The sequence below is a fragment of the Lynx rufus genome, unplaced genomic scaffold (genome assembly GCF_022079265.1).
Source record: "Lynx rufus isolate CCGP_SWC_20201006 ecotype Redwood Valley unplaced genomic scaffold, mLynRuf1.p SCAF_9, whole genome shotgun sequence".
Lineage (NCBI taxonomy): Eukaryota > Metazoa > Chordata > Mammalia > Carnivora > Felidae > Lynx > Lynx rufus.
The window spans coordinates 40,473,782-40,488,822 of NW_025814897.1; the positions used below are offsets into that span (position 1 = coordinate 40,473,782).

At 36.9% G+C, this 15,041-nt stretch overlaps 1 protein-coding gene across 2 annotated transcripts in view; it reads left to right on the top strand.

Moving 5' to 3' along the window:
- Positions 1–15,041, top strand: part of SLC36A4 (solute carrier family 36 member 4) — a 51,626-nt gene that overhangs the window by 20,419 nt on the left and 16,166 nt on the right. Inside the window, exons 7-9 of one of the 2 annotated variants that reach the window (XM_047071028.1) lie at positions 3,638–3,865; positions 5,788–5,886; positions 12,250–12,419. In XM_047071028.1, coding sequence (XP_046926984.1) covers positions 3,638–3,865; positions 5,788–5,886; positions 12,250–12,419 — 497 coding nt within the window. The remainder of the gene's footprint in view (positions 1–3,637; positions 3,866–5,787; positions 5,887–12,249; positions 12,420–15,041) is intronic. The other variant, XM_047071029.1, reaches the window with a different exon arrangement.

A 15,041-nucleotide genomic window follows, 5' to 3' on the forward strand; every position in this document is an offset into this window, starting at 1 on the left:
TATGACACACTGGTGCCACCCATTACATTAATTGTTCATCACTGGACAGGACCTTGTCTGATTTTAGTTGTGCGTGTGTGTGCATATGACATAGAGTATGTAAATGCATACAATAAATGTCTATAAGCTTAGGGTTGGTGACTTTCTCCTATGAAATATTATCAGTTGCTTCCAAAGTTGAATGGAAGAATTTAACTCATTTGCACATGTTCTAAGAAGACCAGGCAGAAAAAGTGACTCTCTGGGAGAAGAATGCCTGCTATAGATGGAACAATGAAAGTCCTTTGAGTTATAAAAAGCAACATGGTAAAAGATACGCAGACTTGAGAAAAGTTGAAAGCAATGGTGAACACTTCACCTCAGCAGAGCAGACAGATGGTTATTGAAACAGTAGCATCAGAGATTTTCACTCTCTGCAGATCTGTTCTCTCACATTTTATAGCAGTCTCCAAGAGTAGACACACTGGTTGATTATACGTTACCAATTACTATTGTTAGAGTTAAAAACTGTAAGTTTATTACCACATTAATCTACATAAAATCAAAGTTGCAATATTTTAGCAGATCAGAGAAGTAAGGGGTTAGTTGCCATACAGATGTGTGAACCTCCTACTCTGACTGCCACAGGACTGTTTTTGGTCCCATTAAGTCATTGTGGACAATTGGCAGGAGAAAATGAATGGATAGTACCTCCAATGATTTAATCCATCGTGGTTATTGTAGCTCCCCTCTGTTCCTACTCGAAGATACTCTAGAACATTTCAGGTAGATAAAATAGTGTTTTTGGGAATGAAGAGTGAGGAAGGGATATTAAGAGAAAAAAAGATATAGTGATACTTAAGACCGTGTATTTTAAAGACAATATCCACATTCAAATTGCTTGTCTCTCAGTTTTAAATCACACATTGGGTAAGATCTCCTTATCCCTGGTCAAGCCTCAGTTTCCTTATATGTAAAATGGGAATAATAACAAAATCTCCCATTGTTCCTCCTAAACTTATCATGAGGCTCAGGTGACAAAAGGTTTGTGAAAGCCTTTGCAAAATGTAAAGCAGTATACAAATATAGGGTGTTAAGGCTTTTTAATTTTGTATTTATTTTAACTTTGCTGAAGAACATAATCTACCTTTGGAATTTTAACCATTAAATTACTGAATCATTGAAAATTAATAAGTAGTAGATTTTAGTAAATTTAAGCTTTAAATGGAAACAACTGAATTTAGTAATTTTATTTTATAATATTTATTTCAGTGTTTTGCATTTTGGTAAACATGTGAGATCATAGGAAGTCCTATTAGATAGCCAATATCTGTCTCTAGAGGGCACCAAAGGACTCAAATGTTTACCTGAATCTTGCTCTGGGTATGTATCTACACTTTATTTTATTTTTTAATCCTGATGATTTTTATAATCATTTTTCTGGCAAAGAATACTAAATTATTATGAGATATTTGTGGTAGAATTAATTTCATGTTCCCAACCATCTCACCATTCAAACAACCCTTTTTAAAATTGGTTATATAACTGATTTTCTCTTGCCAGGTATCCTTGTTAGAGCTTAATGTTGATCATTATCTAATCTGATTATGGGTGGTACTTCTTTGATACAGAAGCATTTGGCTATAAATAATTTTGTTACTGGGAAAACAAGTCAACAAATAAAATATGTTTTTAAAAGCCAAATAATGTGAATTACCAATTTTGCTTCTAATTTCAGATCCTCAAATAGAAAGTTTTGGGGGCGCCTGGGTGGCTCAGTTGATTGAGCGACTGACTTTGGGTCAGGTCGTGGTCTCATGGTCTGTGGGTTTGAGGCCCGCATCACGTTCTGTGCTGACAGCTCAGAGCCTAGAGCCTGTTTTGGGTTCTGTGTCTCCCTCTCTCTCTGCTCTTCCCTTGCTTGCGTGCTCGCTCGCTCTCTCTCTCTCAAAAAAAAAAATTAAAATACAAAGTTTTGATGGCCAATTACAAGATAAATGTGAGGTATGCATTTCTTAAATGGTTCATGGTATAACCTGAGAGTTTGTTAGTCCAGTACGAGTTACAAATTGCCTATCTAACTTAAAACTAGTAAATACATTGCCTGCAGTTTAAGGTGATGTGTACATTTGTAGTGATACTAAACATTGTTTATCACAAATTAGAAGTATAGAATTATACTTCTATATAATTTTGTTTCTATATAGTATATAGGAAACAGTTGAATTGTTAATCATATTATAATTTTGTTCTAAACTTCTGACTTATGGGCCTCTTAATACTTACTATATTTAGAGAGAGAGATGTCAAAGTAGAGGGCAGGTGGCTAGTTGAGCAAGGGGCCTCCCCTTTCCGAATTGCAGTATTTTGGTCCAGTTAACATGCAGCAGTCATAAGCTAAATTCTAGTGTCTCCCGCCAGGTTTGGATCCTAGAACTACCACTTACTGGCTTGATATTATGTAAGGTTTTTTTTAAGGCCCTTCTTTAAACCTCAGTTTCCTCAACTATAAGTTGACATTAATACTACTACCCATCTCAGACAGTTGTTTTGAGGATTAGATGAGATGTTGTATATATTTAGTTCAGTACTCAAAAAATGTTCCCTGTTATTATTATAGGATCTTGTTCTTAAGAATTTAAGTATCTAGAGACTTGATAATGTCATTGTGTTCAAAGGAGGGTGTAGAGTGTTTGTGGGCAAATAGATTTTCCCTAGCATTTAAATTATAATATTATATACCTCTGCTGTGAGTTTGTAAGAGTGTTTGTAGAGTCCTGCATAATTTCATATTTGTTTTAGTAAGTTGGATTATGTGATTAATTGAATGAGACAAGTTTTAATATGTGGAACCTACAAATTACTGTAACTCTTGAACACTGAATGTTGGTATATAGAAGTGGCTGAATTAATTTGAAGGTAAAGTTGATTTATTGAAGTTTTTTGCTCTAGCAAAAATTTATCTACATCTAGCACATGGCCATGCATGTATTGATAGTGATGATTATTTATTTATTTAAAAGATTTTATTTTTAAGTAATCTCTATACCCAACATGGAACCTGAACTCAACCCCAAGATCAAGAGTCACATGCTCTAACTGCCTGAGCCAGCCAGGCACCCCTTTGATAGTGATGATAATTTATAAACAGTTGTTTTATAAAACAGCTTTAAAGTTAGGCTATGATTTCTAAACTCTATCTTGACTACTGTACATTTCTAAGAGGTATATGAGCTTGTTACCTTCTCTGAAGAGAGTAAGTCAGAGTAGGATATCTGGAGTAGAATATGGTCATTCTAGGCAAGTATGCATCCACTTTTGATTATCTCAGAAGCAGGTTGAGCCTTTGCTGGAATCATGAGCACAAAGCTTCAAAATAAATTGGTAAATTCATCCTCATAATTTTCTAGTGAACTTTATTTTTACAGTATGATAAAAGAAGTTGTTTTGCAAAGAAGAATTATCCTATTTTAATTATCCTTAAATTTGATAAATATGTATTTCTAGGAAGCTAGAATATCTTGAAAAAATATGAACATTTATTGTAAAGGAATTATCATATAGAGTGTATAGGTAATTTCTTGATATTTTGTCACTTATAAGTTGATGAAAGTTTTTTTCTCCCCCTCTTCCTTATTCTCCTGGTAATCCTATGTAGGTTCATGAAGGATTCCTGGAGAGTAAAGTGTTACTTTTGAATAGTACCAATTCATCAAATCCATGTGAGAGAAGAAGTATTGACCTAAGGATATATATGCTTTGCTTTCTTCCATTTATAATTCTTTTGGTCTTCATTCGTGAGCTAAAGAATCTGTTTGTGCTTTCATTCCTCGCCAACCTTTCCATGGCTGTCAGTCTTGTGATAATTTATCAGTATGTCGTTAGGGTAAGTATAACATGTTTTTAAACCGTTTTTAACCTATGGTTCTTATAACTAATTCTTTGTTCACTTTGGAGGTAAAAGTAATGATGTGTGAAGACCCCTACTTCGTCATGTGGCAACACAGGAGATAATCAGTAAACTTGGGGCTCCTGCTCAGCTGGCAGAGTGTGTGACACAGAGCGCAGGCTTTGTCTTCAGGCTTGGTTTTGAATCTTGGTAAATCTGTTTCTGGGCTTTGTGACACTGCTGCAGAAGATAGTGATACCTACCCTATTGAGTTGTAAGATTTAGGAGTGCCTCAGTACACTGTGTAACAGGAAACAAAGAACTCACTAGTGTTTTCTTTATTCTTGTAAGATTTGAACCAGTCTCGAGATGTAGTTTTATAATTTTCTTTGACTTCTGAACCTGTTTTTGCTGCCACCACTTCCATTCACTGCCACTCTACTAATCTGTAGCCTGTCTGTCTGAAGTATGCAACCTCAGCTGATTTCATTGTCTGAAGTCTGGGGATCCTAACCCTACAAGGACTATCCTTAAAAAAACATTGGTTGATGGGATTCAGGGGATCTGCAAATCCCTTAAAATTATTTGCAAGATTTAGCATCTCTGTATGTATATATGCATTCTTCTACTGAGCGGTGTATAGCTTTCATCTCTAAGGGGCTGAGGACTCAGAAAAGGTCAAGAATGCCTGCTCTAGTCTTTCCTGAGCCAATCCATTTTGTATATTGCTGTTGCAATTGTCCTAAAACCTCCATTGGCAGTTTATCACAAACTCTGTTATGATGGGTCTGTTTCATTCCCCCTGCCCTGAATTCTAAAACCTGTAGACATTTTCTTATTGTACATAAGATGGAAGGGAACAGGCAGGAACATCTCATAAGGCTGTAGTTCACGACCCCTTACCTGAACATGTAAGAATTAGTGGAGCAGAAAAGGTAGTTCCTTAGATAGAGGGAACAGTGTGAGTCTTGAATAACAGGTATTCTCAGATGACCCAAACACTTAAATATCCCTTTCATTTTGACCATAACTTGTATTTTCCATCATGGATAACCATTATATCACACAAGTCTCCCTACGCTTCTGATATTCTAGTCCTCTTTATTACCCAAATTATCCATGTGCTTTTACACTTCAGGTTATTTTTTTCATCCTCTTTTCTTGATCTTGAATTCCACTTCCAATTAAGGAGGGCAGAGAACACAGGGTGGTAAACAGAGTAGGAAGCAGACTTGGGATAGCTGGAAGATATAGTCATTGTGGAACCAGAGATCTTGAACAAGATGTACAGTTTGTGAGTCTCCGGATGGCAAAATTTGGAACAAGGCTGTGGGTCGGGGCTGAGTAATGAAAGCCAGGGTCAAGGAGTATGTACGAATAATAAGAGTAATGGCAACTGGCTGGTTAAAGTGTAAGACACTGCATCAAGGAGACCTTTACGAGGAAGCAGCAGAATTATGAGGTAGAAAGCCAAAATCAGGAACCAGGTGACTTGGAGATGGAAAGAGCAAAACAGAGTAGAAAATGAATTTCACTGGACACCATGAGCAGTGGTTGATAACTGACTATATGGCACTCAGTTCAGACTGAGTATGCTTATGTTATTTCCTGTTGTGCCAGGAGCCATACCCAGTGTGAACAGCCTGGGACTTGAAGGTGGAAACAGGTAATCGGGAGCATCGAGCTCAGATGGAATGTGTGGGCATGAGGGAAACAATGGCTTTTGGCAGTGAAATTCTAACAGCTTGGCTACATTTAACATAGGTGCTTAAAGTGTTTATTGAAAGAATTATTCACTTTTATAACATAAATTTGTTACTGTGAAGCTCAGAAGTATATGATGTCACGCTTTCGTTTTACATTGTTTAAAATAAGTAAAAGATGGAACTTCTCTTGTTTTTTTTTTTTTCTTTCTCCAGAATATGCCAAATCCCCACAATCTTCCAATAGTGGCTGGTTGGAAAAAATACCCGCTTTTTTTTGGTACTGCTGTGTTTGCTTTTGAAGGCATAGGAGTGGTAAGGATTTGTTCTTTATTATTGTTCATAAAAATTTTAAGTTAACACAAAGATTTATGTAGTCAAACTACATTTAAAATGCACTTTTCTTTTTTGTTTCTATTTTCTTCATTACCAGGACACTATTTGCAGTTTGATAGGGTAGACTTGAATTATAGTTTAGTTTAGATGATTTTTAATGTTTTATTAAGGAAAATTTCAAGCCTGATATAAAATCTTGAGAATAGTATGATGAACTCTTGTATAAGCATCACCCAGCTTTAAAAACCAACTCATGGCCGACTTTGTTTTATCTGTAGTCCATCTACTCTGCCAAGCCCAAGTTACATTCAGACAAGCCCCAAACATCATATTTTATAGACTAGATGATTTGAAGTGGATTGAAATTGTTACAAAGTTGCCATTACATAGAAGAATCAAATATAAATTCTCCCTTTAGATTTGCACATGTCATATTTGTTTTGAGAAATGATAATATCATAAAGCTAATACCAAGAAATACAAGTACCCTGAGGATTCTAAGATGTTAAATATTTCCATTCAAGATGCTTCCAGTGTATTTAAAGCCTGAAATGTGTAGATTTGGGGAAAATAGAAGATTGCTTTCTGCTCTGCAGCTTATGTTCCATTGTCAGATGGTTTGGTATAGGAGCAAAACCACTTATACATCTATGCGAACTACAGATGAAATAGATCTACAAGACAATTTTACAGCATTTTGCTTGCGTTCCTTGTCTCTCTGAATTCTCCTTTAGAGAATTCTCACATATTCTTACAGTTCCACTTATCACTGTTACAGAAATAACTGCAGGTTTTCACTTCTGTCTTTAACCAGCAAGCTCTAGTTAACTATTGGACATTTCCAGTTAAGTTGTTCCTCTGACATCTTAAGTTCAGCAACTCCAGAGTACTACATAGACTGTCTTATCTAAAACCAGCTTCACTTTCTCATGTCCTGTTACTTTCAGGTTTTTTTTTTTTGTAGTTGCTCAAGCTTGAAACATTGGAGCAGTTCCTTTCACTTTGCCCCTGGTTCCCCCATTCCATCAGTAATGAAGGCATGTCTGTTTTTCTTTCCTGTTTCCCCATAAATGAAAATACATTTGAAACACCCAAATGCTGTCTAATGTGAAGGAGCCTATCTAAATGTGAATTTCCTTCCCTTTCTCCTTTTCTAGCCACACCGGCACCATTCTTGACTGTAGCCCTTTATTTCAGGTCTAGATGATCTTTACAGCATCCAGATTATTCTCTCTTCTGTTAACCAGTTAATATTCCCATATGGACCTGTCACCTCAAAAGTGGAGATATTACTAGAGTTATTATCTCATAGTGTTATTTCGAGGACCACATGAGATGCTGCGTTCAAAGCATCTAGAAAAATACCTGGCAGGGGCTGGTCCAAGATGGCAGTGTAGGAAGATCCGGAACTCCCCCCTTCCCAAGGACACACCACGTCAACAGCCACATAGGGAATAATCCCCCTGAAGAAGAACTGAATGCTAGCTGAAGAGTTCCTCCACAACAGAGGATAAAAGGGCCCCATCAAGACAGATGAGGGAGACAGAGATGAGGTTTCACCAAAAACCCCATCCCCAGTGCAGCAACCCAATATAGGGAGCTTTTATCTGAAGAGCAAGGGGTTTGTGACCCACATCAGGCATCCCAACCCTTCAGACCTGCACTGGAGAGACAAGTCCCCAGTGGGGCTTACATCCGTGGGATCCAGAGGACTGTAGGATCTGAGAAACTCCTTTTTAAAGGGCTCACATATGGACTCACTTGCCCCAGAACCTAGCATAAAGACTGCAGTTTGAAAAGTGCCTAGGCTATATGTGGAGGAGATTGCATTTCTGAATCTTAAAGAATCTTCTGGAGAGGCAGGGACATGTTGGGACTTTCTCTGGGGATGGAGGCACTGATGGGCACCATTTTGGCAGTCTCCCTCTGTGATGCTGGCACAGGAGGACACTCAAAAACACAGCAGCCTCCCTCTGCCTTGCTAACAATGGTGGTTGTGCCCTGCCCCCAGTGCTATTCCCCTGCCATACTAAGGCTGCGGGCAAGTGTAGTCCACACAGGGGGCACCCCTTGATCCCTGGTCCTGGTGGCTAGGAGGTTTTATGTTCCAGAGCCCCATGGGACTGTAACAATGGGAAAGACTGTTCTTGGCAGGCTGCCATGCCCGGTGCTGTACAGACAGTTGACTGAAATGTACTCCAGTTTGTCAGCAAAAAAGGCTTATTTACAAGTTCTGAAGCTTTAACCTGAGGGACAGGCTTCAGGTTTGCCATGCATCTTGAGGCTACCAAAGCACTCTGAGGGAACACAGGGAGACACCGTCTTGTGCTCTCCCTTGGCCTTGCTACAGCCTGGTGGTACCTCCCAGAAAGGAGCTTAGAGTGTTGTCTGAAGCCTCAATTTTTGCAACTGTTATCCAGGGGACCCCTCCAGATCTCCTACTCTAGAGGCGAGCAGGGTTAACAATTATAGCCCTACAGACTGTATATTTCCATACTTTAAACGCTGCTGCCCAGGAATCTGGCTTTCGACTATTCTGAAATTTGGTACTGACTAAAATACCCACACTGGAACACTGGCAGGTCTTGGCACGCCCTCAACAACTGTAACTTCTCAAGATTAAATCAGGCTGCTTAGACAGTCACAAAGGTTCAAGAGACAGCCAAGACCTAGGTCAAGGTTGAATGATGAAGTTCATCTCCTACACAAGGTCACTCCTTCAGGACTGGGAGATGTAGCTGTTTCAGTTAATACACAGAAACAAACACAAAAAGTCAGGAAAAATGAGATGGAGGAATGTGTTCCAAATGAAGGAACAAGACAGAACTTCTGAAAAAGACCTTACTGAAATAGAAGTAATCTATTAGTGGGTAAGAGTTTAAAGTCATGGTCATAAAGATGCTGATGGAATTTGGGAGAAGAATGGATTGACACAGTGAGAACTTCAACAAAGAGAGAAAATATAAGTGCCGAACAGAAGTCACAAAGCTGAAGAACGTGCTAACTGAGCTGCAAAATATACTAGAGGGGTTTAGCAGCAGACCAGATGAAGCAGAACTCATCAGTGACCTCGACGACAAGGCAATGCAATTCACCCAGATGGAGCAGGAAAAAGAAAAAAAAAAAACAACAACTTTGAAAACGTAAAGTTTAAGGAAGCTGTGGGATAACATCCAGGAGAATAACATTTGCATTATAGGAATCCTCGAAGGAGGAGAGAGAAAAAAGGCATAAAAAATAACAAGGAAGTAACGGCTGGAAAATTCCCTAACCTGGAGAAGGAAACAGACATGCAGGTCTACAGATAGTTCCAAATAAGATGAACCCAAAGAGACCCATACAGAGACACATTGTAATTAAAATGTCAAAAGTTAAAGAGAGAATTTTTAAAGCAGCAAGAGAAAAACAACTTGTTACGTACAAGGGAACCCCCATAAGGCTGTTAGCTGATTTTTCAGCAGAAACTTTGCAGAACAGAAGGTAGTGGCATGATATATTCAAAGTGCTGAAAGGAAAAAAAACCAAACAAACCAAAAACCTATAACCAGGAGTACTCTACCTGGCAGGGTTGTCATTTGGAATTGAAGGAGCTCTTAAAGTGAACAGAAGGGTGAGCATGGCCATCCTTGACTTTTCCTGATCTTAGAAGAGAAGTTTCAGCTTTTTATTGTTGAGTTGGTACTAGCTGTGGGCCTGTCATATGTGGCCTTTATTATGTTGAGTAATGTTGCCTGTGTACATACTTTGTAGGTGTTTTTATCATGAATGGATATTGAATTTTATAGATGCTTTTTCTGCATCTGTGGTGATGGTCATTTGATTTTTTTCCTTCATTTTGTTAATTTGGTATATCATGTTGATTCATTTGTAGATGCTGAATCCTTCTTGCATCCCGGGAATAAATCCCACTTGATTGTGGCGTATGATCCTTTTAATGTATTATTGAATTTGGTTTGCTAATATTTTGTTGAGGATTTTTACATCTGTGTTCATCAGGGATATTGCTTATAATTTTCTTTCTTTCTTTTTCTTTTTCTTTTTTTTTGGTGTCCTTGTCTAGTTTTGATATTAGGGTAATGCTGGCCTCGTAAAGTGAGTTTGGAAGTGTTACCTCCTCTTCAGTTTTCTGGAAGAAGTTGAGAAGGATAGGTATTAAATCTTATTTGAATGTTCGGTAGAATTCGCTTGTGAAGTCATCTGGTCCTGGACTTTTGTTTGTTAGAAGTTTTTTTGATTATTGATTCAGTCTCCTTACTAGTAATCTTTCTATTCAGATTTTCTATGTCTTCATGATTCAGTCTTGGAATTCTGTATTTCAAGGAATTTATCCTACTTCAGTTTATTGGCATATAATTGTCCATTGTAGTCTCTTATGACCCTTTGTATTTCTGTAGTATCAGTTGTAACTTCTCTTTCATTTCTGATTTTATTTGTGCTCTCTCTCTTTTTTAACTGGTGAGTCTAGCTAAAGGTTTGTAAATTTTGCATGGCAACTATAGGCAGTAATACTTTATTGCATATTTGAAAATTGCCAAGAGAATAAATCTTTAAAGGTCTCATTGTAAAAAAAATTGTAATTTTGTATGATGATGGATGATAACTAGACATGTGGTGATCACTTTGCAGTGTATACAAATATCAAATTATTATGTTGTACATCTGAAACTAATATAATGTTCTATGCCAATTTTATCTCAATTAAAAAATGGTAAATCATAAGTATTTGGTAAATAATTGCTGTTATTATTTCTTAGTGTCTTTTACTGTATGATCAGATCACCTGGCCAGAACCTCTGAAGAATTGCCTAAAGTAGCTTAACTCTTCAATTAGCCTTTTTTTTCTTTTTTTTTTAAAGGTTTTTTTACATAATAAACATAACTTACTCATCTCACAAAATTGACACACAGTAGATACACATGGATACAGAAGCATTTATGACATGAATATACATAGGTTAGTATGCACACATGTATTTCCTAGCACCATCAGATAAAAAGTCCTATTAGAGATACACAGTCACTACAAGCCCACTCAGCACCCAGATCTTGATTTCTAAGTACCATTCTACAACAAAAGTTCGAAATTTCTTAGGAGAAATGGCCGATTCTGGGGCTGAAACCAGGAAATTCAAGATGAGTCTGGAGCGTTTTGTAGTGCCAAAAAGTATGGAAGTGCTCAAAAAACAAAAGAACAGAGGCATGTCAAAGGACTACAAGGAATACGAGAACCTAATGGGATTCACAATGACCAAAGCTGGAACAATATGAGCAACCAAATAAATAAATGCTTTGGATTCATACCCAAAGTATAAGACAATATACATGAATGCATACTAGTATAAATGAGCAATTAAGTAAATTTGTACATAGAGGGATTCCCAAATCACTTATGTAGGTATTCCTCTCCGGGAGGTGTAGCTTAATCCCCCCCAGTCCCTGAATTATGGGCCACATTTAGTGACTTGGCTTCCAACAAGCAGAATATGATGAGAAAGAAGACAAGACGTTTACAAGCAGAGAAACCTGGCAAACACTGCCGTAACCCAGTGATCAAAGTGAATTTCACCAGTGATAAATCATGTTGATAGTATGTGTGATGAGAAGGGCATTTCACTTCTGTGGTATCTTATTCTAAAATCTATAATCCCAGTGTACAAACATCAGGCAACATCAGACAAGCCCCAGTAGAGAGAAATTATACCAAATATCTAATCAGTACTCCTCAAAACTGTCAAGATGATGAACAATGATAAAGGATTGAGAATCCATCACAGTTAAGAGAAGACTAAGGAGACAGGAGATATGGTGACAAAATGCAATGTGACATCCTGGAAGGGACCCTGGAACGGAAAAAGGACATTAGTGGAAAAACTAATGAAATCCAAATAAAAATTTGGAGTTTAATAATGTACCAATGTTGGTTCTTAGTTGTAACAAATGTACTTTAGTAGTATAAAATGTTAACATTAGGGGAAACTGGTCAGGGGTGTATGGGAGTTTTTTGTTTGTCTTTGCAACTTTTCTGTAAATCTGAAGTTATTCCAAAATAAGAAGTTACTTACAAAAACCTGACAGGTTTGCTTAGTAAGAGCTGATTTCAGACCTTTTTAAGGATTTAAAAATCTGTAGTGTAAATAATATATATAACACCAAGAAAAATATTCAGTAATTTATGTGTTTTTTAAAAGGAAATAAAATTTGCATATAAACTATAGAAAGATTAATTTGTGTATATATAAGACAGAATACTTGTGTATATATAAGACAAGTATATATGTATACTTGTGTATATATAAGACAGATCATTTTAAATGACTTGTATTACCTACATTCTCTTTCTAGGTCCTTCCACTGGAAAATCAAATGAAAGAATCAAAACGCTTCCCCCAAGCATTGAATATTGGCATGGGAATTGTTACAACTTTGTATGTAACATTAGCTACTTTAGGATATATGTGTTTCCGTGATGAAATTAAAGGCAGCATAACTTTAAATCTTCCCCAGGATGTGTGGTAGGTGGACCTGATTTTGTTAATCCTAGCTTGTATACTCTATAAATATAGCTTACCAATGTTTGATGACAAAGATGTATTTTTGGATTTATGGTTTAAACATTTAAAATTTTTTTGTGATTCCTTATTTGTATAACCTTATTTGTGATTTCTTATTTTATTGTGATTTCACAATCTTCAGAGACCATCTAGTATTTTATAGGTCCTTTTGAGATTCTTTGAAAAGATTAAAAATTATCGGATATCCCACATTTGAGTAAAATATCAAAGTAAAACATGGATTCTTTTAATATGGACTCACTATAATAAAAATTGTAATACATGTACTTGATGCCAAAAAATCCAACACTCTGGGTTCCTGATAAAATAACCCATCACTTATGACCCTCACTATTTTACTGGTAAGCTTTAATCTTGTACGTACCCCAAGTCCTTTCAGAGCATAAGTAGGACACATTATAAAAATATAATATGGTGCATCTTAATATTATCTTAATATTAGAACCGTATCCTGCAAAATGAAGAATTATATAGGATTTTTCCTTCTTCCAGAGATTGGTCCCTGGAGATTTTAAAAGCTATTGCTAGTGATGACCATGTAGACGTGCACCCTTATTTATAAAATGGAAGATAACTCCTTAGTTTTGATAAATACAAAGAATAAATTTTAAATTGCTGATTTAATTAATGTCACACTGCTCAGGCTGCTTGGATAGAAGTCTGTGAAACCTGAAATGTTTTAAAATATTATATACTCTGGCTTTCTGTTTGTAGTTTGGGAGTTTGTCTACCATTCAGTAGACAAGTCCTGGGTTTTTATTGGAGTTGAAAATGTTGTAAGACCAAATGCATATAGGAAGCCATTTGTGGTAGAAAGAATATACCTAGAATAGTTTCCAGGCTGCACAAGGGACACACATGCAGTGTGTTTATTTTTTAAAATTGTAGTTCTGCTTTAGCCATGACCCATTTTATAAATGTATTTCAAGATGGAAGCATGTTGTTTCAAATGTTATACGTTTGTTTCAGTCTAGAGACAGGACTACAAACAAGATATATAATTTTAAGCATTTATTTCATTAACCTGCATTATAGTTGATTATATAATTTTGTTTCCTCCAAATACGCCTCTTTTTGTAACAATTTAATATGGACTAGCAGCTTAAACAGCTTAATATAAGAATTAGGCTAAAAATTATGGTATCATAGGTCCTCTTTTCAGATACCATATAATGAAAACAGTGATATCTTTCCGCACTTAGAATAATATTTAGAATAAATCTTAAGAATGATTTTATACAGGGGTGCCTGGGTGGCTTAGTCAGTTAAGTGGTTGACTCATGATTTCAGCTCAGGTCATGGTCTCATGATCGAGAGTGCGAGCCTCACATCAGGCCCTGTGCTTATGGCGCAGAACCTGCTTCAGATCTTCTGTCTCCCTCTCTCTGCCTCTCCCCTGCTTATGCTTGCTCGCTCTCTCTCTCAAAAAAAGATAAATAACTGTTAAGAATTTTTATAAATAAAATTTATGACTTTCAATGTCAAAACTAAAATATAGGTGGAAACAATCTCAGAATTCTTCCCAGAGAGAAGGGACTGGGAGCACGCACATCAAGTTCAGATGTTCCTGTCCCCAGAGAGTTAAGAGCATGGTGAAGGAACAGTGGGAAAGATGAGTAGGGAATGCTTCTGGTATTCACTAAATCCTGTGGGAGCAATACTGTCCCTGCAATAGTTCTATTTAATCCTTCCCTTTTTCCACATCCCCTTCCTGCTCTCACCTTATCCCTAATTGCTGTGGCTTTACCCTTAGAACAGAATTAGTTGCAAGTCTTGATTAAAAAGGGACCATTGCATCATCATTTCTATTCAAGAAAGCTTAGCTAAGTCACCCACTTTTCATTTAGAAGAAAGGCTAGTTACACGTATCCTAAGAAACAAAGATCTGGGAGAAAACAGAAAGCAAGTGAAGATATGCTATTCACCTTTAGAGAAGTTGTGTTAGGTAGTTCCTTCTCCTTGTGGAGGTAAGCCTTGTGTGGCCTACTGTCCATTTCGTTATGGTCTTTGCAGCTGGGACAGTTAAGATAATAGCCAAGACTGAGAAAGACTGCTGAGGAGATGCTTGTTTTGTTATAGTGATAGTCTTCTGTAAAAGGAGGAGTTTGGACCGGAATGATCATGGGATTATATCTAAGATTTCTTTCTTGTTGTGCTCTGTATGAGTCTTTTCCTTTCCTTCCCTGTGCTTAGGACGATACAGGCCTAGGAAGTCCGAGAATGTGCAGTGTACTCATTACTGTTGGTATAAAAGCGGATGGCTGTTGTAAGAGCCTAGGGAACCCGTAGCTGCTAGCTATGAGGAGCTGTAAAGGGCTTTTGATGTCATGTGACTTACATTGTCAGAATTCATAATGGGTATTCCTACAAGAAAATATTGAATTAGAAAGCAGCCCTGGGATAAAGAAAGTATGAATTAGAGAGGCTCCAGGTTATTAACTATTTATTGTTTGAGGTGACATCTTTTAAAACTAGTTATGAGTTGTATTGTTCAGAGGATCGCATTTAGATTTTTAAGCAAAGAATGTGTCTTAGAGATGATAATTGAGCTAAAACATAAGC